The 27,926-nt window shown below is 36.3% G+C and overlaps 4 protein-coding genes across 10 annotated transcripts; 2 read left to right on the top strand and 2 right to left on the bottom strand.

Moving 5' to 3' along the window:
* Positions 1 to 491: 491 nt before the first annotated feature.
* On the top strand, positions 492 to 4,166 carry LOC113274244 (glucose-6-phosphate isomerase, cytosolic 2B-like). Of its 4 annotated transcripts, XM_026523697.1 has the most exons (9): positions 492 to 807; positions 957 to 1,043; positions 1,809 to 1,884; positions 2,001 to 2,042; positions 2,160 to 2,230; positions 2,546 to 2,618; positions 2,722 to 2,775; positions 2,867 to 2,995; positions 3,967 to 4,166. In XM_026523697.1, the coding sequence occupies exons 5-9, from the start codon at positions 2,178 to 2,180 to the stop codon at positions 4,012 to 4,014; spliced, it is 357 nt and encodes a 118-aa protein (XP_026379482.1). In that variant the 5' UTR covers positions 492 to 807; positions 957 to 1,043; positions 1,809 to 1,884; positions 2,001 to 2,042; positions 2,160 to 2,177; the 3' UTR covers positions 4,015 to 4,166. The 4 variants fall into 4 exon arrangements, 2 of the variants coding, with proteins under 2 accessions (XP_026379482.1, XP_026379481.1); XR_003322890.1 differs by lacking the exons at positions 2,546 to 2,618; positions 2,867 to 2,995; positions 3,967 to 4,166 and having other exon boundaries at positions 2,001 to 2,038; XR_003322891.1 differs by lacking the exons at positions 2,546 to 2,618; positions 2,867 to 2,995; positions 3,967 to 4,166 and having other exon boundaries at positions 2,722 to 2,759.
* An 11,341-nt stretch (positions 4,167 to 15,507) lies between these two features.
* LOC113276502 (zinc finger CCCH domain-containing protein 67-like) lies at positions 15,508 to 18,919 on the top strand. 3 transcript variants are annotated; one of them, XM_026526109.1, is made up of 9 exons: positions 15,508 to 15,903; positions 16,098 to 16,154; positions 16,526 to 16,723; positions 16,804 to 16,839; positions 17,035 to 17,079; positions 17,257 to 17,376; positions 17,504 to 17,803; positions 18,095 to 18,367; positions 18,490 to 18,919. In XM_026526109.1, exons 1-9 carry the CDS (start codon positions 15,583 to 15,585, stop codon positions 18,649 to 18,651), a joined length of 1,512 nt encoding a protein of 503 aa, XP_026381894.1. In that variant the 5' UTR covers positions 15,508 to 15,582; the 3' UTR covers positions 18,652 to 18,919. The 3 variants fall into 3 exon arrangements, with proteins under 3 accessions (XP_026381894.1, XP_026381896.1, XP_026381895.1); XM_026526110.1 differs by having other exon boundaries at positions 15,509 to 15,897; XM_026526111.1 differs by lacking the exon at positions 16,804 to 16,839.
* Positions 18,920 to 21,849: 2,930 nt separating this feature from the next.
* Positions 21,850 to 22,867, bottom strand: LOC113273085. The gene is made up of 2 exons (XM_026522853.1): positions 22,687 to 22,867; positions 21,850 to 22,577 (listed from the first exon to the last, which is right to left on the bottom strand). The coding sequence occupies exons 1-2, from the start codon at positions 22,865 to 22,867 to the stop codon at positions 21,850 to 21,852; spliced, it is 909 nt and encodes a 302-aa protein (XP_026378638.1).
* A 3,897-nt stretch (positions 22,868 to 26,764) lies between these two features.
* Positions 26,765 to 27,666, bottom strand: LOC113276499 (protein NOI4-like). Of its 2 annotated transcripts, none has more exons than XM_026526108.1 (3): positions 27,506 to 27,666; positions 27,160 to 27,351; positions 26,765 to 27,048 (listed from the first exon to the last, which is right to left on the bottom strand). In XM_026526108.1, exons 1-3 carry the CDS (start codon positions 27,512 to 27,514, stop codon positions 27,025 to 27,027), a joined length of 225 nt encoding a protein of 74 aa, XP_026381893.1. In that variant the 5' UTR covers positions 27,515 to 27,666; the 3' UTR covers positions 26,765 to 27,024. The 2 variants fall into 2 exon arrangements, with proteins under 2 accessions (XP_026381893.1, XP_026381892.1); XM_026526107.1 differs by having other exon boundaries at positions 26,790 to 27,051.
* Positions 27,667 to 27,926: the final 260 nt, after the last annotated feature.

The following is a 27,926-nucleotide window of genomic DNA, read 5'->3' as shown; positions in this document are numbered from 1 at the left end:
CAACAGCTTGTCCCCGTTTCAAAACTCGCAACTGTTTTATATATGCGATTCGCAAAAGATTGGAGTTGTACGCGTGCGACTCGTGAGTGTGGTTGCCTACACTTTCATCTAACTCGGTTTCAGCCCATTCAGATTCTTAGTCAGCTTTTAAAACTGACTCAGGTTTAGACTAAAAATTGATAAGTTCATTTTTTTTTTTTTTTTCATTATCTTATCCCTCTCGTTCACTTCTCTTAGGGTTTAACTTATTCTTCTCATCGATCGTTTTACACACACAGTGATGATGATGATCATAATAATTTTCAGATCCTTGTCTATACATTTATCTTTCTTCTCTGATTCTGTTTCTCTATCGTTCTCTTTAATACTTTTAGGGTTCAACTACTCTGATTTCAGATGAACTTGTAAAGGCTTAAATCAGTAATATTATTAAGGTCGAATGATTTGTTGATTTCATAGATCTCAAATCCCAAATCGCCGACCAACACCAATTTATTAAGATTTTTTTTTTTGATTTAGAGATTTTTTTATATTAGGGTTTAGACTAACAAATCTTAGATCCTCATTTATTTTCTGAATTTAGAGTTATATCATCTCATAAGTTATGGATTTGTAGAGTTGCAATGGGTTTTCGGTGTAGTTCATTATTGTTGTGTTTTTTGTTTGTAAATTAGGTTTTCTTGACTTCCAAAATTGATTTTGTTACAGGAAGAGCTGGGGTTCCTATAGAAGTCATGGGATTGAGTTTGGGAAGTTTGTAGATGAATATATTGTTCGTGTGGTTGATGTTTATGCTATGCCTCTGGGGTTAGTGTTGAAGCTGTTGATAAAGTTGCTAAATTCATTCATTGTTTTGCATCTTTTACATTATTTTGATTTGATCGTCTAAAGTTGTTAAATTCAGTGATTGCTATGAAGTTTGTAATTTCTGTGTTATGTATGTTTTAATTGTGCAGGATGACTTTATGTTGTGAAAGAAGTTGGGTGAAGGTGCTTTTGGAGTAGTTTATAGAGTTTCTTTGACAGAGAAACCTTAGCTCAAGGTAATTATCACACTCTGTCTTGGATTAACTTCCATTGATTATTTCTTTCAATATGTCAATTGGGTTTTGGAATGTTATTATCAGATGGTATATTTATCTTGGGTTGATAGTTTTAAGGCAATTCTAGAGTAACAGGAGGTTACTTTGATTGAAAATTTTGTATTTTGATTGACAATTTAGGAATCTGAAGTAAGATATTGAAGTAGCCCAGAAACTTCACTTTAGCCAATTTCCGGATTTGTCATTAGAGTAACAGTGTAGCAATTGCATAAACGCAATCAACTTGAGGTTGTACAGGACGAAATTACGAAAGGAAAGGAAACTAGTAGGAAATGGATAGACTTCTGAACAGTTTAAGATTTGGCTTTTAGTCTGACAGTACTCATCAGCTATAATTTTGAAAAAGAATTAAGTTATAGAAGTGCACTTATAACCCAAAGGATAGAATCAGTGTCTTAACTGAAGTGATTACAGTATTATAACCTTGAAAAAAGAATACTGCCAATTGAATTTGATTTCTTTGTAAGTGTTGTTCTCGGACTTGAACATGATGAACTGAATTGCATGCTAGAGAGGGAGAATTTATTTTAGACTGATGTGTATGTATATATGCGTCTTTTAGTTTCGTGCTCGCTTGCATATTGCCTGCTATCTTGTTGCGTTCCAAGCTTACTCAATTGTCAGTCTTTTACATTGAAAAATTAATCTGCTTTCATTTAGATGGCACATGCTCTAACAAGTGTTATTCTCCTATTTGAATATCAGCTAAAATATTCATTCAATCTTTAGATGGCGATAGAGGAACTACTTCTAAGCACTCATTTATATGATTGCTGATGAGGTATGTCTACATTTGACGGTCAATTCATATTTGGGAATTGGAGTTTTGGACTCTTATTTATTGATTAGTTCCCTATCTGATAATTCATTTGGTTTCGTTGATCATCGTGAAACCAGGGCAGCAATAGTGGGAACTGTGTGTGAGGGAAGTTGAAGTCCGTAAGGCTGTTTTCTATTCAAGTTTATTTATAATCAACATTTCTAATTGCGTTAGTAATTCGATTTAATTTAAGGTATATAAGAGTGTTTTTGTGTTCATTTCTTTTGATTGATTAGGTGCAGCTGGCATTGGAAATGAGAGTCACGAAAGTAGTTAGTAGTGACCTTTCTGGAAATCCTGGAGATTGGTACTTCCTCATCCGAAGATCTGCAATAATGGTCTACCATATAAAGTTTGAACTGGACTAGCCGGACTGTTTTATTTCAGCAGTTACTAAACTGAATCATTGAAATTGTTTTAGTTTGTCTTGATTTGTATTATTGAATGCCTCACGACTATTCATTTGTAGTTTCTGAATGTATCAAATCTTCGTAGTTTGTGTACTTCATCTATTTAGGTAGCTCATCAGTAGGAAAAAGGGATAAGGGAGATGGGAGATAAATGCATTACCAAACCACTTTCATTATACTGCTGACCAATTCTTAGTCATGTTTACTTTTAGTTTCCTTTGTTCTTGCAAACATCCGGTGAACAATTGCAGAATTTCATGTTGCAGATGGGATATTATGGCTCAAGTACTCAACTTTATACTTTTATTGTGATCATTAATGGTTATTTTTATTTTTTAAGCATTGTTCTTCTTTGTTTAATACTCCTAATTTTTATGTGTTCCTCCAGGCTATCTTGCCATACTGTCAAGCACTAGAGAAGTTCGCTCCTCATATCCAACAGGCATGTGTTGACGGTGTTATGGGGTATTAACATTACTCTGCATAGGGTTGTTCTCCAGTTACTTAATGTGATGGTGTGACTTCTCTTGCAGTTTAACATGGAGAGCAAAGGGAAGGGTGTGTCAATTGACGGTGTTCATCTTCCTTTCGAGGCAGGAGAAATTGATTTTGGTGAGCCAGATTCGAACGGCCAACACAACTTTTACCAGTTAATTCACCAGGTAAAATTGGATGTTTGTATCCACAGTTTTTTAAATGTTACTTCTGAATTCTCATGCTTGCTTGAGTTTATTCCCAAATCCATTCTAGAGTTATATCATAGATCAAGTTTTCCTGAAACTTTCAGGGCCGCGTGATTCCTTGCGATTTTATTGGTGTTGTTAAGAGTCAACAACCTGTGTACCTGAAAGGTGCTACCCTAACAACAATTCCCTTAAGAGTAAATGTCTTATCAAAAGGCTTATCTTACAAAGAAATGTAATTAGATTTTTATAATGGGTCACTCAGCCTTCTACTTCCTTCTTTGAACGCGCTGGACATGTTTGTCACCAGTTGAGCTTTAGGGTTATCCAATTCTTAGTTTTTTGCAATTTTTAACATCTTACATTGTAAGTAGTTTGAAGTTATGTAATATTTGCTTTTATCTGTATGTGTAACATAGCTTTTTATTTTTTATGTTACTTTCAATTATTGCCTAAGTGAGTTGTAGTACATTGATATGCTGTACTTTTGTCATATTCTTCTTGAGAATAAGGTCCAATAATGAGGCTGATGCTAATAACTAAAGTGAATGTGCAGTACTGTAAAACGATGGCTCACCACAGCTCCTGGTGCACCCACAACCCAATGGTACCAACTCCGTTATATTTTGTCTCAGCCAATATATGTCATGGCTGGATGAGATTACTAGAAATCTTCGTATGGTTGCTCAAAATGCACAGAGTTATACCGTATAGTTTTCGTTTTAGTTAACCTTTTTCATATCTATTAAACTTAGATATATGGAAGAAAAACAGTAGTCCTCGAGTTCTGAAATCACTTAGAAAGTGGGGAAAAAATTTCTTTACCACTAATTTTTTTAGCTAACCTTTTTTAGTTTAAGTGTCAATGAAAACTGTTATTTGTTTCCCTGTATTACTGTTGCAATTCTTTTTGACAATTGCTACTCTCATGGTGTACATGGGTTTTGCAGGTTGCAGATATGAGCAGTAAGTGTGACTATTTACAAGGCTGGTTATGAAGCAACAAGAAGCTATACTTGTTTGAGCATGTAGGTAATGAATGTTGAGGTTGTCTCCAGTCTTGTGCCTTTAAGATTGTATCTACTACTGCTATTACACTTCACATTACAACTGCAACTGCAGAATTTCTATATTCTGAAAACTTAGGAAATGTTTACATACTTGTCATTTTTTTGATACTACGCACAATATTTATATGTCCTTGCAACTTCAGAAATATTTCTAGCTACAGATTGGAACTTAAGAAATTTATATGTATTGCCTAAGTAGTTCTTTTCAGAGGTATACCAAATAAGTCTTTAGTTTATGATTTCATGAGTTGCCTAAGTTCAATGATGGTTGGTGTTTATAATTTGATGTATGAAATAACTATGTATTGCCAGAGTTATGTCTCTTAGAAACTTAAAGGTATATGCTTTGAATGTTTTTGCCTAAGAGCTGAAGAATTTAACTGTAATGCTGCCTGAAATTGTTGCAGGGGAATGATTTCCAAATGAACAGGGGAACTGAAAAATTATAACCTGATTAAAAAGTAAATAAATAGTGGTTTTGACCGGTCCAAAACCTGATTTTGACGTGATTTGACCAGGTCAAAACCACTATTTTTTTCGTGTTGCAAAAACATTTGCAACAGAGATAAGCTGTTGCGAAATTCCAGTTTCGCAACAGTTTAAAGTTGTTGCGACCATCTTATTTCGCAGCTGATGCAAACTGTTGCAACCGAAAATTCGCAACCGCTTATAAGCCGTTGCGAAAAATTGCAACATCGACTTTCGCATGGTTCTCGTGACTCGTACGATTCTCGTCATTTTGATCCAACTCGATTCAAAGCGTACACTTGAATCGTTTTTCTTATAAATCGTACAGTCAACTATATGTCATGAGAGTATCCTCGAACCAGTGTTCCAATATGTTTTTTTTGTTATTTAGTGAACTTCATTGGTATATATTGAATCAAAGAACAAAATTATGTAAAAAAATATGAACCTTATTAAATACTCTGCATAATTCACTATTATTTACAAGAGAATATACGATTTAATAATCAACCGTGAATCTTCGATTCACGCTTTAACATGCGATTCGATTCACAAAATAAAAAAACGATTCACGTTGCGATTTACGATTTCACAACCTCACTTTCGTAACAGATTCAAACTGTTGCAACCCCTCTTTGCAACTGAAACAGCCTGTTACTAAACACTAAAAATGGTGTAGTGTAAGAATGTTTCAATGATTGAAATGAGAGTTTAGAATACATAACCATGGATGGATATAAACATTGTGAGACAACTCATATGTGTGTAAGTCAAATATCCTTGAGCCGAAGTATGCGTACTTTGCTGCTCAGGAACTAAAGTCCGCGTACTGGTACGCGTACTTCTAGAAATTCACATCCCGTGAATTTCTGCTTGAGTTTGTGAATTGAAAACAAACATAATCCGGGTACTTAAGTCCGCGTAGCAATATGCGTTCTTAAGTAGGTTATTTTCTAAAAACAGTCTAATTAGTGAACTAAGACATTTAAATTTTAAGGAATTCAATCTTTGCAAACTGTGGCTATAATGTTCATGAATTGATTCGAGTGAATCAAAACTGTTTGTTTCGATTGTGTCTTGTATACTTCTATGAGATCTAAGCAATCGAACAACTCTCTAACTAGTTCATTTGAGTCATTTGAACTAGTTGTGGTAAAGAAGAATAAGGTTGATATGAAAGTGCTCATATGTCTAACCTATGTTTAACTACCGCTGAACCAACGACTTGTACACGTTTAGGTATGGTTACTCAAACCTAAATGAAGTTACATTTCATGTGTGTATAACAAGCTAAGTTTGATCTAACAGTTGAAAGATATTAACTTGAATCTAATCAGGTTTTCATCTAACGGTGAATATTGAATACTTTTTTACCAAGGTAGCATTGATTGCAAACCATGATTTGAAGACTATATAAAGGAGAACTCTAACAACTGGGAAACCTAATACCCACACCTCCTGTGTGATAATAGTTGTAATCTATAGTCAATTCTCCTTTAACCTTAGGTTTTTATCGAGACCCTGTAGGTTAACGACTTAAAGACTTCATTGGGATTGTGAAGCCAAACCCAACTATTTTTTCTGTAGTTGCGTGAACTGATCTTGCTGTTTCTATCGTATTTGAGTACAATCGTAAAATTGGCTTGAGATTGATTTCTCCGATAGGCAAGATAGAAAAGTAGTCACAAACTCTTCGTCTCATAATTTGTGATTCCGCAATATCTTGTTTCGCTAGTCGATTAAGATTATCGTGAGGTGATTGATAATTCTAGGTTGTTCTTCGGGAATATTGAAAAAGCGGGGGTCTAACAACACCATCCAATATTTCGCTTAACAATCTGTATGGACTAAATCCGAATTACTTTCTAGAGAATCAACTAGACAGTCAGACTCAATCTAGGTAAAAGTATCTCAAGGAGTTAATATCTCTCTCTTGTTTTGATTTACTCGAGCTAATAGAAATCAGTGAGTATTTAATCAAACACAAGGAATAACTTGGATGGTACCAAAGACCAATATCCAAGGATCAATCAATTTAAATCAACAACCAAAGGTTGGATATTCTAATTGATGATCTACAACGCACAACCTATATTATTTCAATTATAAAGATAAATAATATAATGCGGAAATGGAAATAAACACAGACACCAAAATTTTGTTAACGAGGAAACCGCAAATACAGAAAAACCCCGGAACCTAGTCCAGATTGCACACACACTGTATTAAGCCGCTACAGACACTAGCCTATTCCAAGCTAACTTCGGACTGGAATGTAGTTGAAGCCCAATCAATCTCCCACTGATCCAAGGTACAATTATGCTCCTACGCCTCTGATCCCAGCAGGATATTGCGCACTTTCCCTTAGCTGATCTCACCCACAACTGAGAGTTGCTTCGACCCAAAATCGCAGGCTTTGACAATAAACAAATATGTCTCCCACAGACAAGTCTATCAAAGGATCAATATGTCTCCCACAGATAAACCCTAAAATTTTTGTTCCGTCTTTTGATAATAATCAAGGTGAACATGAACCAATTGATAATCCGGTATTATATTCCCGAAGAACAGCCTAGAGTTATCAATCACCTCACAACAATCTTAATCGTATGGTAGCGAAACAAGATGTTGCGGAATCACAAACAATGAGACGAAGATGTTTGTGATTACTTTTTATATCTTGCCTATCAGAGATATCAATCTCAAGCCAATCAATATGATTGTACTCGTACGATAAAAGATGCAAGATCATATCACACAACTACGATAAAAGTAGTATCGGTCTAGCTTCACAATCCCAATGAAGTCTTTAAGTCGTTAACCTGGTTTTAGTATCACACGTAAGGTGTGGGGATTAGTTTTGCACAATACTAGATGTCTCCTTTATATAGTCTTTCAAATCAGGGTTTGCAATCAATGTTAGCTTAGTAACAAAGCATTCAATATTCACCATTAGATGAAAACCTGATTTAGATTCAAGATAATATTTCTCAACCGTTAGATCAAAAACTTAGCTTGTTATACACACTTGATAGTGCACGCTTCTAGGTTTATTAACCGTACCCAAACGTATGCACTTGTTGGTTCAACAATAGTAAACCAAAAGGTTAGCCATATGAGCATTTCATATCAACCATGTTCTTCTTCACCATAAATAGTTCAAATGACTTCAAATGAACTAGTTAGAGAGTTGTTCAATTGCAAGGAAATCTCATGTACTACACAAGACACAATTGAAGCAAAGATGATTTGATTCACTTGAATCGGTTCATGAATTTTTATAGCCACGGTTCGCAAACTGCATTTCTTAGTCTTTTTAAGTTTAAGTTCAGAAATCATCTTCAGATATATAAACTTCTCAAGTTCGCAGACCAGGTTCGCAGACTTAAGTTACCGGGCAGAGTTTACAAACTCCAGCAGAAATTCTCGGGTTTGAGAACTTCGCCGGTTCGCGGAATGAGTTCGCGTACTTAGCTTCATGCAAGTAGTTTATCAACTCCAGCATAAATTCTCGAGTTTGAGAGCTTCGGCAGTTCGCGGACTTGGCTCACGCCATTCTTCCGGTTCTCTTGATCAACAAAGTTCGCAAACTTTGGTTCAAGGAATAGGACTTATACATAAATATGTTTCCACATTAATGCTTATGTCCACCATTGGTTATGTAATCTAAACTATCATTTCAATCATTGAAATATTCTTACAGGACGTTGTATAGTTGTTACACTATTTCTCGTCAAAGCAATTTTCAAAGTGATTGAAACATATCATGACTTTCGTCACTAGGTAAAGATAAACTTGATCGAAGCGAAAATCTTACCAACACATATTTCGAGATACAAATGGGTGAGGTATACTCGGCTCGAAATACCAAATGTATATAATACATGTTTATATATATAGCATACGAATTCTTGTCTCAAAGAGTAGGAGATAGAGTAGATAGACTTTTGAGTGACAGATAAGTTCAAGTATTCACATACCTTTTTGTCGAGAAGTTCCACCGGTTCCTTGAGTAGTTCTTCTTCTTGTATGATGAATCGCCATGAAGTCCTTGAGCTCAACTACACTTTCTATCCTAGTCCGAGACTTAGCTATAATAGACTAGAAATCAAGACTTATAGTTTTGATCACTAACATTGACAAACATGCTTGAGATAGCAACGGATGCGAGTTCGACCGAGAAATGCTCTAACAATCTCCCCCTTTGCAAATTTTGGTGACAAAACTATCAATACATATGGAATAAAAAAAAAGATAAAGAAACTTTAGTAGCTCCTATTCCACATGTCTAATCTTCGACATTCCTTGAAATCTTCGTCACTTTTAAGTACTCCAATGATCCCAAAGGTTATAAGTTTAGCATCACCATTGTTGAAGATCCGTAGCTATAACAATGAGAAAGCATCGGTCTCTATCATTATTATACAGTGTCAAAGTATTATTACACAGTGGCAAAGTCCAATTGTATCACAACTTCAACAATAATACTATGGTGATATGTATCACTCCCTCTTAGTCAATACTCCATCTAACATGGAAACCACTCCCCCTTACACAATGATCCGAAAACCATATGTATTTGTAGTGTGAACTACATATTAATTCTCCCCCTTTTTGTCAATAAAATTGTAAAAGGTACAAGAACGAGATCATAATGAAATTTCCGAAAGAGACATTTCATGACTAAAAGAAAAAATTCATACCAACTAATTTAGATGCAATCATAAAGCTGAATCTAAATGCATTCATCAAGGAGTCTAAAGATACAAGATAACCCCTCTAAAATTCCACAGCCGCACACCCCTCAAGATATGACCATTAAGCACAAGTTCAAAAGAACTCTCCCCCATTTGATGTCATTCCCGAAAGAACAACAAGAGCGACCTTAATTTCAAAAGAAAATAAGGATTTTTATTGGACACCAAAAACCATGAGAATGATTTTCTATATCCAAATACTCAATCAAATTAATCACAAGTAAACCCATGATTAATTTAATCGGAATGCGGCAATCAAATTAAACACAAAAAGTGACCAATTCAATTGATTGTGCTCAACATAAGATAACTTACGGAGCTACGACTAAGTTAACCATAAGAAAATGATTAGCTTAACCGTTCATATACTCAACAAAAGAAAACCTTATGGAGTCACGAAAATACTCAACTAGATTAATTACAAAAGAACCCATAATTAATCTAATTGGAATACACAACCAAACTAATTACGAAATTAATCAATTTAATTGTCATTTTTTTTGCTCGACATAAGAATGCTTATGGAGCAATAACTAAATAACCAATCAAGATGATTAATTTAGTTCAATATGCTCGACATAACATATCTCACGGAACAACAACTAAGCTAAGAAAATCAACTTGGTTGTATAATGCTCAACATGAGATACATTACGGAGCCTCACAGTAATACACAAAATATGGATCAGGGATGATCAATACTGTGGAATACACAAGGATTCATTCTATCTTCAATCACTATTTGCATAACGACAATAATAGACATAATCCTTGAAAACAAAAGATTTTAACCTATCTTCCATCAAATAATTGACAATATAGGCTTAAGTTTTGTATTTGCCAAAAGTCCATTCATTCTTTTACCAGTACGTGAATACCGAACACGAACGACTTTAATTTTGACAAAGTATGGGACAAACATAGTTCACAGACGTAAACACCAATCCCATAACAAATTGCAATATATCAAATCATAAATATTAATACTGCAAAACATCATCCTCCAAATATTTTTAGAATTTAATACCAATAAACTTAAAAAAGAACAAGAAGATAAAAAATAATAGCTATGTGTAGTCACAATCATTGTTATTCAAAGCACTAGATATTCTTCCAAATAAACCAAAAAGAAGACATACTAGGCATCATAAATAAAACAAGCTAAAGAAAAACAGACTCCAGTGCTATCCCGAACACGAACTAAGATCGTATGGACGTTTCAGAATCCTCACGAGACAAAGGGTCTTTGAGCTTGTGATCGACAACATTCATTGCAACATCGGAGAGGTGATTCTCTTTGCGAAGATCATTGATGTAAGACTTTATGAGATCAAGGTCAACAGTAACCTTTTCCAACTCAGTTTTCAATGCATCAAGATTTTTCAGAGTCACAATAAGCTCTTGTTTTGCTTTCCCAAAGTACTTAAGAAAGTCATGAACAACTTCAGCAGAAATCATATCATCCTTTTCAGCATCCTCATGAACATAGGAAAAATAACATGAAGTATTAGGATGATCACTAATAGACTAGAAATCAAGACTGATAGTTTTGATCACTAACATTGACAAACATGCTTGAGATAGCAACGCATGCGAGTTCGACCGAGCAATGCTCTAACAAATATAAGTCCGGGTCATCGATTGGTTCCTGTTCACCTTGATTTATCAAAATACGAAACAAAACTCGTAGGTATTTTTGTGGGAGACAGATTTATCTATTCATGTAAACTTTTCTGTGTGATACAGATTTGTTTATTAAAGTCTTCGAATTTGGGTCGTAGAAACTCTTAGTTGTGGGTGAGATCAACTAAGGGAATCAAGTGCGTAGTATCCTGCTGGGATCAGAGGCATATGAGCATAATTGTACCTTGGATCAGTGTGAGATTGATTGTGGTTTAACTACAGTCTATACCGAAGTTAGTTTGTAGTAGGCTAGTGTCTGTAGCGGCTTAATACAGTGTGTGTTCAATCTGGACTAGGTACGGGGTTTTTCTGCATTTGTGGTTTCCTCGTTAACAAAACATCTGGTGTCCGTGTTATATAATTGAAATATCACAGGTTGTGCGTTGAATCGATCAATTGGTAAATCCAACCTGTGGTTGTTGATTGAAATTGATTGATACTTAAACATTAGTCTTTGATACCGTTCAATTGATTTCTCTTGTATTCAATTAGACTCGCAGATTTCTACTTGCTTGAGTAAGTATTGAATCGAGAAATTGAGATATAACTCTTGGATATACTTTTTATAAGATTGAGTCTGACTGTCTAGTTGATTCTATTAAAAGTATATTGGAGTTTGTCCATACAGATTGCTAAGCGAAATATTGGGTGTGAATGTTAGACCCCCGTTTTTTAACTGAGGGTTGAAATAGTGGCTTAGTGGGTTGGGTTTGGGTGGAGAGGGGACGTTCAATGGATTTTGAGCTTGAGAGGATGATTGGTAAGCCTTGTGAGTTTGGGACATAGGTGGTTGGGTGGTTTTCTTGGGTCGGAAAATCCTTGATCGCCTGCATCTGCAATAACAACCTCTGAAAGTGGCACGCCGAAATGAACTGGTCTACCAAAGTTGGTTCGAATGTGAAATCTAGCACTTGCACCTTCTTCAGTGTTGAGTTGTGGGGCCTTGTTGGAGGGGACATTCTTGGGTGCAGGAGAATCATCTTTGTTTCTTTCTGTGTTGGTCGTAGTTGTTCCAGTGTCAGTACTTGGACTCGTTGCAGCCTTAGGAGAAGGTTCTTTTGCAGGGACGGTGGTCTTTTTCGGCGGATTTTGGGGAACTGGGGTCTACTGCAGCCCTTGTTGAGTCATGATATAAGAGGGCCGAGTTGGCACCGGTTTTACGAGTGGCCGAGTTGTTTGTTAACTCGACTCGGGAAGATGCTACTGAGGATTCTGTTTACCTGTTTGATCACCAGATCTATCTTTCCCATGCATGATAGGATGTTGGAGATTCTGGGTCGAACTTGAAGGTTGTGATTAAGATGATCCTCCAGACAAAGGGTTTGAGGAGGATGATGAGACGAAACTGGTGAGTTTAGGTTTAGGGTTTTCGGCTCGGATCTTACCATTGAGCATGTGATAAGGAAACAGTGGAAATTTTAGGTCTTGTAGAGCATGTTCATAGCTAGCAAAGTTGGTACAGTTTTTGCTACATGGCCTAGAAAACCACATCGATAACAAATAGTTGGAAGATATTCATATGCAAATTGAATCCAACTAGGGCCTACGACATTAAGGAGAATACCCAGCAGAAAAGGTTTTGATAGGTTCATTTCTACTTTAGCTTTCACTGGTTTGACAATGATATCAACATCAATGGCCTTACATGTTTCCTCCAGTAGCTGTTTGACAGCTTCCTTGTCTTCAAGATACACATGGAGATACAACAGTTGAATCCACAAGACCGCTGTTTTGAAACATGCATCAGGGTTATGAACATATTTGGCCAAATCCTCAAAGAGCATCACCTGATTTTCTATGATCCATGGCTGGTGTTGTAGGATAATATTCTTGTCACTTTCATGATGCATGAGTACACTTGGAACTCAGTTGTGTTGGTCACCGTCTGGATATGTTCATAGGATAGAGGGTTCCAATGTTGTTTGATGATAGATTTGAGAGTTGAGTAGGGGATTTTGTTTGCTAGCACATGGAGTGCTAGGCATCTGTTATTATGGGTTTGCATGAGTTCCTTCATTCGAACAGTTAACTAGAAAATATGAGCTTCGTGATTGTTTACCTTTTGGTGGTGATTCCTTAAACTTTTGGGTGGGTTTTTTATGGTTTCTTTACGCACAAAAGGTTGATTTGGCTTTTGAGTTTGATGATGGAGGTCATAAGAACTTTCTTCTCTGACTGAACAAGGTGGTGAAATTTCTTTTGTTATGGGGATATGTTAGAAAAAACGGGTTTAGAAAAAGCATGGACCTTGACTTGATCCCTAGACCTATTGAACACTAGTTTTTTTTTCATTTGAATAAATAAAATAATAGCCCCACATAGACTAAAATCTTAAGAGTTTTAGACTTAAATACCATGGGTTTTGCCTAAAGGGCATACCCGTTTGGGTCTACACACTTTTGTGTAAGGGGGAAGACTTAGACTATGGCAAGGTTGCCTTTCCCGTACGCGCGGTGCTTCGCACCGAAGCACGCCGCCGTCCGGTCGGTCGGTCGGTCAGGTTCGGGTGTGGGTGTGGGTTCTCAGAACTAGCTTTTTGCTGAAATTTTCAAATGTGTATCTCACTCAGATTTTTTGTTAAAACAAAAATCTTCTCCTGTTGGAATTTGCATGCACGTGAGAAAAAGAAAACACTGACAAAAGCAAAGTTGTTTTTCTGCTTAAAGTAAAAGTGTTTTGACTGACAGAAGCAAAGCTGTTTTCTGCTTAAAATAAAAGCTTTTTTCTGACAAAGCTGTTTTCTGACAAAAGGTTGTCCATGCGTGAGAATCTTTCCTCTCTTATTTGTAATGGCCAATTTCTTTCAAACAGTATATAAGGAAGTGTTTTAGCTCATTTGAAAAACAGAAACAAAAAAACAACTCCTTCCTCTTTCATTTATTTCTACTACTATTTTTGTTTCTTCATACATCTCTGCCAACTGCTATAGCATCTCTCTGCAAGAGGAGTAGCAGGCAATATTGCCTTTAGGTCAGCGTATCTCATACGTTCCTCTACTAGTTCCTGCTACAAGTATCAGTGCATCTCCAGGACCATCAGTCAAGCGTCGGTTTGAGCTAAGTATTTTCCTCTCAATTATTACGATTGTTGTTACTGTCTCCAACAGGATATTAAAAGCAGTAGAAAGTAGGAAGTAGAAGATGTAGAGGATATCGAAGTTCTGTTTTTATTATTAAAATTCGATCGAGATGCTTTAGAAGGAGTGTTGGTAGATAGGAAATCATTGCTTGGTGTTTTCAATGGCTATGTAGGGATTTGTGAAAAGGGTTCAGGCGTGGGGTGGAGTGGTGGTGTTGTTTCTTTGTGGTGGGAGGCGGTTGATGTTAGTTAATTGAAGACTAATTAATTATTTCCTAAAGTTAGCCATGATATTTAAGGAAAGGGGTTCCCTAAACTGGTTATAATTTTTGGTGGCCAAGTTTGTACCCTATATAAATAGGTAATTAGGTCTTGTAGAATTGTATTGTGTAGAAAACGATTAAGAGATCAGTGAGAGATTTCTTGTATAGCTTTTAGGGCTAAAGCTAGGATTTCGTTGCGAGAGCATATTGGTGAGGAACAAGAGACAAGATTATCGTCTCGGGTAATTGTTGCGGTGTAACCAAGGATTTGCTGGGATTCACACTACGCTGTAATCGTTTTTCTTCATAGTGGATTTGAGTTGGTGCGACTCAAAGTGGACGTAGACAATATATACAAGTTGTATGTATTGGTCGAACCATTATAAATCTTGTGTCTTGTGAGTTGATTTATCTTTCTCGTATTATTATAGTTTCTTGTGCTTGATTTACTTATTATTCATCGTAATATCTCAAGATCCGTTATTCCGCGGTTATCAGTGATTCCATAAGCAAATCCTGACAGTTGATTAGTCACCACTACAGGATAGGGGTGAGAGAATAAAGAATAGAGAAATATAACAGATGAGGCCGGAGTGCTCGTAAACCCAGAGGATCAAACTTGGTGTTGTTTCTTAACCAATATCGAGAGAGAGATATAGAGAGCTATCTGAAGATATTGTTGTTGTAGTTGGAACTTAATGCAACTTCGATCATTTTGTCAGATTTCAAAAACTCTGGTAAGAACACACATGAACACAAGTGATATATGGGATTTTGGGTTGCCTTGACCTTAATCAACTTAGACGCCATGATGGATCAAATGGTAAGATGGCAACTCCCACGATTTACTTTCCACCGAAATTACTAGTACTCGTGTATAAGCAAAACGTCAGAAAATCTACTTTTTCCCGACATCATTTATTGCGAGTCGCAGTACTATATCTAAAAGGTACAAACCCGCATGGTCCCTCTAACCAATGAGCAATTTACGCGCCAAAAATATTATATTAGCCTGCCTGACTCATGGTAAATTTTTTAAGATACCTAGAAAGCTGACACAAAAGTTAACACGAGTCTCTAAACCGTTGGATATATAGACTACTCAGTAAGGTCAACTTTTTAGTATACGTATTCATGACGTATAAATTGGTTAGGGTACTCCTATTTCCTTTCTCTTTCCAAGTTAAAATCCCCAAATTGAAATTTTTATTTGTTTTTGCAAAAATAAATGCGAAGAAGAGTAAGAAATGGTTTCGATTAAAGAATTAGAAGATGGAGATGAACGATTAGTGTTTGGGTCTGATTCTTCTACATCTGAGACTGCTGCTGCTGCTGTTGATGTGAGTGTTGATGACATTAGTTTAGAAGGTAAGATTGACAATCTAGGGTTAGGAATTAAGGGAAAGGTGTCATCTTTTCAGCGGCCTCATGATGATGAGAATCATAATCAGAATAATCATCCAGTGAGACCTGGTGAAGCAGATTGTGCACATTTTGTTCGTACTGGGAGTTGTCGTTATGGATTAAAATGCAGATATAATCATCCAACCAGGAATAAAAAGGTTCAGGTTAAAAGAAATAGAAATATATTTTGGCAAGGATTTTTTTTTAGATTTTGTTTATCAGATTTAGAAATGCGTATGATTTAGGTGATTTACAGTCTATGATTTTGTATACTCTTTGATTCTAGTGATTAGGGATCAGGGTTTTGTACTGTGTTGTTTGTTTGCTTGCTAATCTGGGTTTGTTTATTTTGTTCAAGGTTGGTAATGGAAAAGATAAAGAAACGGAAGGATTCAAAGAACGACAATGGCAATTGGTAATCTCCTCGTTCTTATGTCTCTGAATGTGAGAAAATTATAGTTTTTAGTCAATGTAAATCCTTCTGTAGAGGATCTGGCTTAGCATTGTGCTCGGGGGCATCTACATATGTACTGTGTGGGGTTGTTGTATTTAGCTTCATGAGGATTGCATTTGACACGGGATTATTTCCATATTTAGCTTTCTCCACAAGAGTGATTGTATTTTATTTATTTTTTGATCAACACAAGAGTGATTGTATTTGGAATTGACACGGGACTATTATCCTTATTTAATGCGACCATGGGGAATGCTAATAACTTAATGTTGCAGAAGGCTTAGATTTTACTGTTGATCATTGAGTTTTTACTTAGTGGAGGTGGTTTACAGAATCGAGGATTTGAAAGGAAACAAAGCCAAAGTTGGGGGGATAGTGCTATTGAAGAGGAAGAGGAGGCGGAGGTTAATGGAAGTTTACATCATCCCGTAAGACCCGGTGAACCAGATTGCGGGCATTATCTACGTACAGGGGCATGTCGTTATGGATTGAATTGCAGATACAACCACCCAAGCAGAAGTAAAAGACAGGTGACTTCATTACTTTTTACATGTATTCGAGAAAATATGTTCTCTTTTTATCATCATCTAACTAGGAACATACTGTGTAGGTCCATTCATCGTCGGTTTCGCATGAACCAGATCAGGTGGGATAGATATTATGTAGTAGTTTATAATGTGAAAATTTGGTGAAATATACTTCCATACCTCGTCGAGGTAGATGGTATAGTTATCGTTTATTGTCTACTAAATTTATGTATTAGATTTGTTGTTACATTTTCTTATCCCTGAACTTAGTAATATGTCCTCATCGATGGGGTTTATTTCTGAAATGTTTTTAGGAAAAGGAAGGATACGAAGAAACACCAGGACAGGTGGAATGCAAGGTGTTTATTCTATTTATCTCTTGTTGCTACTTGTGTCAGTTTGTTTCTTTTTTAAGTTTCTTTTCATTTTTAATTCCTTCACACTATATTGTCTTACAAGTCATAAGAAATCTAGGATAAGAAAGCAAGATGATTTTTTTTTTTAAATTTCTATCTGTGTCTCAATGATCTTTACAGTACTACCTAAGACCAGGTGGGTGTAAGTATGGAACAACGTGTCGATTTCAGCACATTCAAGAAAACCCAGCTGTTGCATCGACTTTGGACCTCAACTTTCTGGGCCTTCCTGTCCGACCGGTAATTATAATTTTCATAGTTGTTGCAGTTACTGTAAATTTTTTTGTTTGAGAAATCCTGTATTTAATCATTAAAAGTAGTTGACTGAATTATTTTAAACATTTTACCATCTCCGCTTTTGTCACAGGGAGAAACAGAATGCCCTCACTATATGCGTAATGGTTCTTGCAAGTTTGCACTTAACTGCAGATTTCATCATCCTAATCCTACTGATGTGGGAGTACGAGATCCTCATTTGAGATACCAGAATTGTAGACCATCTCCAGTACCTTCATCTGTTTTGTCACAACCAGGGGTGCCATTCTGGTCTATGGCAAGAACATCAAATGAGACGATGGTATCTTACATGGATGCTGCTCCATCTTATGCTCCATTGCTATCTGCTCCACAAGGAGTACACCCGAGTATGGAATGGAACGGATATCTGGTGAGTATACTACCTTTTACGTAGTACCGTAACTACCTAAAGCAAGAGCACAAACTAGTTACTAGTACTCCTTTTCTTTTGCATGGAGCAAGTTGGTGTGGACACAGTGAGGATAATCAAATTACCATTAAGAATAACATACGAGAACAAAGCCTACTGGTTTTATAATGCTTATTGTTCAGTTCTATCTCCGTTTTTGTTATTTGACGATAAAAGTGGTAAGTAATTGCCATATGCTTTTTGTATCTGATCTAGCATCTGATTACATTAAACTAAATGTTGCTTATGCAGCCTCCGCAGCAGAACCCAATGTATCCACCTGCAGTAAATATGGGTCCACCTGTGCCATTAATTCTGAACGGTCCATCGAAGAAGACAGGTGGTTTTGCACATTATCAACAGCAGATGCCAATTGATGAATATCCAGAAAGACCCGGTGAAAAGGAGTGTGAATATTTCATGAAAAATGGGGATTGTAAATTCAAATCATATTGTAAGTTTGATCATCCAAAGAATCGGGCCTCCAAGTGTGTCCTCAGTCCCATGGGACTTCCTTTAAGACCGGTAAGTTAATTCTTGAGCTTAACATTTATTTCTATCTGTAAATGCTGCGGACATTTTTTTTTCCCTGATTGTTATGTGCATCATCCAACTTAAGTAGCCAGCCCTTTGATTGTGCCATACAGGAAGAAATTGCATGTTCTTACTACAGCCGCTATGGCATTTGCAAGTTCGGCCCCGCTTGCAGATATGATCACCCGCCAAACTCTGGTTCTTCAATCTCCGGAGTAGTTAGGATGGGTAGCCATGGAAATGTTAGGCAAGGTCTGATACAACAGGAGGTGTAAGATTATATACTATACTGTTTTTTGCTCTTTTTTTTTATCTTTATCTTTTTCTATTTTATTTTATTTTTTGTACGGGGGTTGCAGAGGGAAGAAAATCAGGTTGTTAATTTTTTCCATTAACATATTTTTTGTTTCGCCTTCCTCCTCCCTCAGGTAATATGATTAATGCTTTTAAAATGAATGGACTGACATACAGAAACTGGGTTTTACTTGGGTTCACCTTTAAACAGTAAAGTTATTGCAGTTTGTATGCTATTTTGATTACTTATAAAAGCTGTTGCATTCCTGCACCAATGATGGGTAAGCTCGAAATGCCTCCTCTTACTGAGCCAAAAGGGAAAATTGAAAGATCATCGTTAATGATTTGCCTAAAAAGGCCAGCTGTGTTTGTCAAGTGGTGCATAGTTGTCCCATTTTCATGCTTGTTTGTTTCTGTTACTTTGTTTTTATTCCCAGCATAATTTTGCTGCTTGTTTTACAACTAGAGTGATAGCTAGCTAAACTTAAAAGAAAAAACAGGGGTTTACGGGATTGCAAGATTGGTTGTTGTGTTATAACCAAAATAAATTGCAAGATTGGCAAGTCTATCTGTGTTAGGAGATTGGCAGGTCTATCTTACCATTTTTTTGCTTAACAAAGAATTATATTAATTACCAAAGGTGATACAAAAGTTTTTACAAAAGGAAACTAAAAAGCTCATAATACAACTAAAGACAACAAAAAAACAAGCTAATAAAATGGCTTTAACAAAATCTGTAGTAAGGTTGGTTTGGTATCTCCATTGGATTTAAGAAATGAGGCCTTGACTCATAAATTCTTCTTTCACCTCTTGAAAGATTAGCTCCTTTCTTTGATAGATCATCAGTAGAGAAATTAGTCTCCCTGTAACTATGTATGAAGCACCAAGTTTTAAGTCTTGCACAGATTTTCTCCCATCTTTTTATGGCAAACCATGGAATTTTCTTGCTCTGAAATGCACTGATTGCAGCTAATGAATCAGTTCTGAATAATACCTCTTCATGGCCTTTGCTTAATGCCCATTCTCCTGCATTCAGAACTGCTAGAATCTCTGCATAATAGTTAGTTGAAACACCCAACCCACCTGAAACAACTACCAAGAATTCTCCTGAGCTTGTTCTACCAATAAATCCATAGCCTGAGATACCTGGATTTCCTTTTGATGCACCATCACAGCACAACAGAATCTTGTTTGGAGGAGGAAGTTGAAAGAAAATTTCTTTAACTCTAGTACCTTTTACTTTTCTGCATTTTAGCCCCAGAGCTTTCAAAACTTGTAAATCATAAGAGCAATTCCACATTGGTTTTTTCATTCTAACCTCGCATTCCATTGTGAACTTTAAAATCTTCTTCTTAATTTGATCTAGAGAGAAACCCTCTTCCTCATATAGCAATTTGTTTCTTGTAAACCATAACTCTCTCATTGTAATGAAAGATGCAGCTCTCCAAACTTCTTTAATGGCAGGGCTCTTATTCTTTGCCATTTTCAGGCTCTCTTCAAATGATTTAGGATTGATGAAATTAAACATGTTTCCTAGCCATTTCCAAATGATTTCACTAAAGTTACAAAACCAGATTAAGTGTTCTTTATTCTCTTCTTCCTTTTTTGCAGAAACAGCATCTTGAAGCCAATTGAACTTTTCTTTTCTTGAGGTTTTCATCTGTGGCACATATTCCCCTAACTAATTTCCATATGTTACTTGAGATATTAGTATGAATAGATGGGTGCCATATTTGAGTTGTTCACTGCATTTTTGGAAATTTCTCTCTTATTGCTTCCACAGCAGAAGCCACAGTGAATTCACCTGAAATTGTATATGTCCATATTCTTCCATCTTCTCCTCCTCCTAATACAGGTAATTCATTTATTTCAATCATCTCCATCATTTCACCTGTAATTACCCATTCTCTTTCAAGAATAAGATCAGCTACCTTCATGTTTGGGAATTTTTGGACATAAGAATGATTATCAAAATTATCTTCTAATGCTCTGTCTTGTATCCATTTATCCTTCCACACAGATATATTTTCACCGTTTCCAACCAACCATCTTGTACCTTCCTGTACATCTTCTATCACCCATTTTATTCCTTGCCATATTGATGATTTCTTGTAGTATGAAATCCATTCACCCTTTTTATTCTGAAATTTAGCTTGAAAGAACTTTGACATTTCCTCTGTCCCATGTTGAATCTTCCAAAATAGCTTCATAATAAGAGCTTTATTAACCACTTCCAATCTTCTTATTCCAAGTCCACCCTCACTAAGAGGAGAACACACTTTATTCCATTTTAATGTTACTTGTTTCCTTTGAGAAGGATCACCAGTCCATAAGAAGTTTCTAATGATCCTCTCACATTCTTTTATTACTCTTTTTGGCCATCTATACACTGACATATTATATATGGGTAGACTGCTCAATGCAAATTTTATTAGGATCAATCTTTCTTGAAAGGAGAGCAACTTACCCTTCCACCCTGCTAGTCTATCTTGCATCATCTCAACTCCATTCCATACATGATATGATTTCACTCCACCAGAAAATAATTGAATTCTCAAATACTTATCTGGAAATTCTGCCAAAGGGATTCCACATTCTTCTGAAATTTGAAGCTTCCTCCTGTCACTGGTACCTCCAATAAAGCACCTATTTTTTTCCATACTGATTCTTTGTCCTGAGGAGTCTTGGTAGATTTTAAGTAATTCCATAAGTTTTTTAACATTTCTTCTTTTCCCATTACAAAAAAGAAAAACATCATCTGCAAAAAGAATGTGAGATGGTTTGATTCCATTTACCATTTCTTTAAGAGAACCTTTTTGTATTTTACTTGTTATCTTTCTACTAAGAGCATCTTCTGTAATAACAAAAAGAAGAGAAGACAGGGGATCACCCTGTCTCAAACCTCTCCCTACTTTGAAGTAACCTTCAGGACCACCATTTACTAATATTGATATTCTTGCTGAATTGAGAAGTTCTTGAAGCCAGTAAATTGATGTATCTGATACTCCAAACTTGCTCATGACTTGGAATAGAAAGTTCCAGCTGAGAGAATCATAGGCTTGTGTAATGTCTATTTTTAACCCAAAATTACCCCCTCTTCTTTTGATATCCAACTCATTAACCATTTCAGAAGCTAAAACAATCTGCTCTTGTATTGTTCTCCCTTTTATAAATGCTCCTTATTGTGGTGAAACCATTTTATGAATTATGCTCCCCAGCCTTGTAACCCAAATTTTTTTAAAAATCTTGAAGCTGAAATTCATTAATCCAATAGGTCTATATTTCTTTGCCTTTTTTGCATTGTTGGTTTTTGGTATCAGCTTAAGGAAATTTGCATTTGGTCCCTCAGGGATAAAACTTCTTCTCCAGCAGTATTGAATTGCATCAGTGAGATCTTTACCAATAATTTCCCAAGCATATCTATAAATCCACCCTGCAAATCCATCTGGTCCCGGTGCACTCTCTATATTGAGATCAAAAATAGTTGTTTTAATTTCTTCCTTAGAAGGAGTTGATTCTAGCATTTTATTATCTTCAGTATTTACTACTTTTGGAATTACATCCAAAAATTGATGATTTATCTCCACCTCCTGGAATTTGAACTGTTCTTCAGAATGGGCAACAAGATTTGAAGCAATATCTCTCTGTGAAGTTATTATGTTTCCATCATCATCTTCTAACTCTACTATCATGTTCTGAGCTTGTCTTACTTTCATATTAACATGAAAGAATTTAGTATTTGAAGCTCCATCTTTAAGCCACATTACTCTTGATTTTTGTTGAATGATGTCTTTTTGTTGTTGAGAAAGAACTTCCAACTTCCCTCTTGCAGTTACCAACTTATTTAAGAGTATAGTATTTTCTGGTTCTTGGTCTGATGCAATGGTATAGTTCGGTATTTCCTCTTCTGCAGTCTTCAGATTTTTTATTAACATCCCCAAAAACTGACAAATTCCATTCCTTAATATCATTTTTCAGTCTTTTAACCTTGAACATGAAAATATATATAGGATTACCTTTTACTGCTTTACTCCATGAATCTTTAATAAGTGGTAGGAAACCAGAATGATTCTTCCACACCTTGAGTGCTCTGAATGGAACATTTGTTGGCTTTGGGATTGAGTTATTCCCCCCAAATAAAGTATTATGATCAGATACCCATCTTGCACCTACTTTATATGCCCAACTTGGATACATGTCAATCCATTTATCATTGTATACTGCTCTGTCCAAATTACATACTATTCTTTTTTTCCCAGCTCTATTGTTTCACCAAGAGAATTCCAAACCAGAGTGAGGAGCTTGGATTAATCCACAACTGTGTAGGCAGTTATTGAATTCTATCATTGATATTCTTAATAGCCTTAAACCTCCCTTTTTCTCTTCCTCTTTGAGAACAGAATTAAAGTCACCAATTGCAAGCCATGGTTTATTTAAAGAACTAACCTCTTCCATCACACACCATAATTCTCTTTTATGAATTGTTAATGAGTTTGCATGAATTCTAGTGATTAGTTGGTAGGCTTCTAAAAAGACCTACAAACTAATACCGCAAGTGCACGGTGTCGATTGAAGCTAATGTGCAAATACGGGTCGATCCACAGAGACTTGGTGTGTGTTGAGATCCTCCTAAGCTAATTCTCTAACAGTAACAGTGGTGCAAAACAGCAAGGTAGCTAAACAGGACAGTGAGTAAAAGAGTAATATAGTGACAAAGACAGTGGTGAGCAAGAGCAACAATAATAACTTAAAAGTAACTGAGACAGAGGCAATAAGTGACAGTGGCAGTGAGCCAAAGAATCAAAGGCAATGAATAACAGTGAGCAATGAGCAGTGAGTTCTCTAAGTAAAACAGTGACAAAGAAGTAAAACACTAAGGTCTTGAATCCATCTTATACCTAGCTAGATAGTAGCAATTCTAGTTCATATTCTTGTCCCTAATGGAAAAAGGGGGAGGTTCATGCCTTCCTTAGTCCAGGGTATGCATTTGTGGAAAGTTAATGAGCTAAGTTACTCAATCACCCCTAGCATTGAGTGTCTGTTTAAGGCACACTCAATCACAGGTGATATTACATACTAAGTTCATCACTTCCCTAGGCAACTGATCACTACAAGAATTCCTTCCTAATATTTTACCACCTAACAGGAATTAAATTTCATCTCAACCTTAGCACCAGTGATTTAGAACATACTTAACATGAAGATACAAATAAACATGGAATTAAACTAAACATGAGATTAAATTGAAACTGAACATGAACTTAACCCAATTAGGGGGTTTCTCGGATGACCCAAGAACCCTTTTAACATCCTACATCAGTTCCTATTTATAGTTTACAACAAAATCCCTAATTTCACAAAACCCTAAATTTGCAAACCCTAACTTTTGGGGAAAATCAAATTCGACATACCCATGTGTAAATTGGCTTCGACCCATGCTTCTTGATGTTCTTCTGCTCCTCCTCTAGCTCTTGTTGCGCTGTTGGCCTAGCCCTAGACTTCTATGAACCCTAGCTTCTCTCACTGTCGAGTTTGTAGCATCAGGACTCGATGCTACAGACGAGAAAGGAAGAGACAAGGGTGGTGATGGAATACTGAGTTTGTCGGGGGAAGGTGGTAGTGGTGGTGTTCGAGATGAAGGTGGAAGAAGTTGCAGGTCTGTTGGGGGATGGCTGTTGCAGAGAATTTGGGGAGAAGAGAGCTTGATGGATAATGAGATTAGGGTCTGTTTGTTTGGGGTGTATGTGTTCGGTTGCTAGGGTGTGAAGCGGGGATAGCGAACTTTGATGAACATCGAGTAAAGAGCGTTGGATGATCCCATATAGATTGAATCGAACGGCTACGATGGAGAGGTATGTAGCGACCGTTGGATTATGAGATACAACAAAATTGACGGCTTCAGATGGAGTTAGGTACTATGGTGTTTGACAGGAGCTTCGGATTTTGATGCACAATGATGAGGCGACCGTTGGATGACAAGATGGATCCAATCTGACGGCTCTCATGGAAATGGGTATGGATAATGGAAATGGATTTGGGTAAGGGTTTTGGGCCTTGGGTATGCCAAGCCCATATCTTCTTTAAGAACAATTCTTCCTCTTCAAGCCCACTTCTAGTTGATCCGGCTCTTGCAAACATCATTCTTCGCTTCCTCCTAGCGAGAGTCTTTGCCGTTTCTTTGCTCTTTTTGCTCCGTGAGTTAACCAGGCTTTATTTAGTACCTAAAAATGCAAAATTATTTAAGAAAAGTATTTATTCTTGAAAACAACGAAAACACAGAATATGGGATAAAATGTAGAATTAATTTTAGCACCCCCCCCCCCCCCCCCCCCCCCCCCCCCCCCCCCCCCCGTTATTGATTGATCAATAATTGATAATTGATATAATAGATGGTTTTTGAATAGAAGAAATCCATAAATTTCCTTTCCTTGAATCTGTTGAGTTGTGAATAGCTTCATAATGCATTCCTTTTAGTCTTAATTTCCTACAAAAATCCTCAGAGTATTGTACTTTTTGTTCTGCTAGAATCACTAAAGATGGATTAAAATTATGCACCAAATTTCTTAGTTTATCTTTGGCCATAGATCTTCTAAGGCCTCTGATATTACAGAAGGCAATCTTCATTGTTTAGTTTGATTTTGAGAAAGATGATTCTCCCTCAGTTTCCCAATTTGATGTTCACTATCCACTAAACCTGAAGTTTGATTTCTTGTCTTGATAATGCTAATATGTTTTGCTTTCTGCTTAATTTTTGGAACTTCAACATGCACAACTTCTTTTTCCACAGGGGGTATAACATGAAAAGATTCATTTATTGAAGGAGCACTTGCAGCTGACTGTAAAGTTTGCTCCACATTCAGTACTGGAAATACTACATGTGAATTAAATAAATCTTCATTCATATCTTGTAGAACCTGAAATCTTCCTGAATTATTAGCACTTGTAGAAGCTTCATTAGTAGATATAGGAGGTATTATTGCATCCACTTCCTCATCACTATCCATTAAGTTTCATCTATTTTATCCAATGAGTTCTTCTTTGAAGGAGTACTAAAACAAATATCAAATCCAGTTTTAAATGGAGTATGCTTCTTCTTTGACTCAACTTTTTTCCAAATCTGCTTGACAGTCTTAGTTGTAGTAGCTTCTGGGGGAATTTCTTGTTCCTTTCTCTTACTTCTATACTCTGCAACATGATGACCAATAATTTGACAATGATTACAGAACTTAGGTAGATTGGGAATTTGTATAACTTGTTCAAAACCTCCATACTTAGACTCAACCCATATCTTACTTGGAATTGATTTTGTTAAGTCTATCTCAACAAATACACTTGCATAAAATCATGCTTCCTTCTTCATTGTAGTTTCATCAACCTTGATTGGCCTTCCTAAAGTCTTTCCCATTTCCTTCCAATATTCGGTACTAAGACCATGAAAATTAGCCCAGACAAAAGTTGAAGTCGATTTTTGAACTGTTGGGTTAAAATTTGGCTCCCAATTCTTAAGAGTAAGATTTTGTTCTTCAACCATCCAATTGCCAGACCAAATATAGAGCCTATCCTCTTCTTTCTCTAATTTGATTATGAAGTATCCTTCTCCCGGAGGAATAAGCTGAACATTCCCCTTTAACCTCCATTGTCTTTTAAGTGTTGATTCAGCAATTTTAAATTTTAAAGTCACAAGATCCAATCTACCAATCAAACTAAACTTCCACTCATCAATGCTATCATCAATTATATCATCAGGAAGAAACAGTGATGGTGATTTTCCATGAGTACCAGACTCAGGGAGATCTGGAATAATCTTTGCAGTTTCACTAAATTTGTTTTCAAAAGTTTTTCGATTCATACCAGAAACAGATCCCATATCCGTCATCTTTTTCCGATTAAAATACAACTAATCCGAGCTTATAGTATCACCAATCATTGAACCAACCTGAAGAACTCACCTGAATTTATTGTTTTCGTACCAGAATCTGAGAAGCGAGAAATTAATGAAACGATTTGAAGACCGAGACCGAGTTGATCGCCCGATTCACCGATTCACAGACACTCTCTCTCCTATCTTCTATCGTAAAACTTAACAGGTCTATCTTACCATGAAAGCAATCAAAATTAATTGCAAAAACAAGAAACAAAAAATAATTCACCTGCAAAGTATTCCTACACTTAACATAAACACAATATATTTTATGTTTTTGCATCTCTTACACTCCTTCCTAGAGTGGGTAACCCATCAAAGCTATAAAGAGAGTTCCAAAAAGAAAAAAGACAGGACATGTAACAATTCATCCAAATGCAAGTAGACCTTGTTGGAAGTATGACACTGCATTGAGTTCCATCACATTCATGCATCAACGGCAGCAAAACCACTTCCTCTGCTGATGAACATGGAAACAATTGACTCAGACAAGAAGAAGAAGAAGAAGAGGAGAAACCAGGCAATTAAAAATTTGCTATAGTATATAATAAGATAGAATAAATATTACCGATGGAGGATATTGAACTTTATTATCATTTGCTTTTGTTGTATTTTTTGACGTTTTCTCGGTGGCAGAGTTACCATTATTAGTCTTCTTATCATTTCTTGCTTTATTAAATATGACAGTGAATCCTTCAGCTGATGCAGGATTGTTTACATCCCACTCTCCGAATTTGGGCAAGGGTCTACCCTTGTCCTGCTGCAAAACGGAGGAAAAGAACAGATGACCATATATATATAATCAAAAATTTCGAGTAAATTCATTTCTCAGGAAACAAACAACCAAACACATCTCTATTCATTTATAAATAGCGATCCAATTATATTCAGCTGAGAGAGAGAGAGAGTCTTACCGAAGTCATGATCGCAGCAGTGAGGGTATTCAAAAATTCTGGAGAGAGAAACTGAAAGAGGAAAGGGAGAAAATTGGAGAGAGAGAGAGATTGAAATCAAAGAAAGTAGAGAAAGAGAGAACGAGTCTTAAGGACAGCGAACGTCCCATTTGGTGTACACGTGAACTAAACCAAAGTAACCGTTTTACCTGTACGGGTATATACTAAGAAACAAAATTGTAGCCAGGTTTTTCTTCTTTTTCAGTGAAGACATGGTTATTCAGATTTGAGAACAAATTGGAGACCTAGGACTAGTAATCGAAGAAAAATCTAACTGGCCCTCCTCCAACGACAATACAAACTAATCGTTTAGCTTGTTGTTTCAACTTCTTCCGAGGCTCTGATATTCACATTCTTCATCAGTTCCTTCACAGACTAGGTG

The sequence above is a fragment of the Papaver somniferum genome, chromosome 4 (genome assembly GCF_003573695.1).
Source record: "Papaver somniferum cultivar HN1 chromosome 4, ASM357369v1, whole genome shotgun sequence".
In the NCBI taxonomy this organism is placed as follows: Eukaryota; Viridiplantae; Streptophyta; class Magnoliopsida; order Ranunculales; family Papaveraceae; genus Papaver; species Papaver somniferum.
The sequence above is the reverse complement of the archived record's forward strand: the minus strand, read 5'-3'. Positions and strand labels throughout refer to the sequence as shown.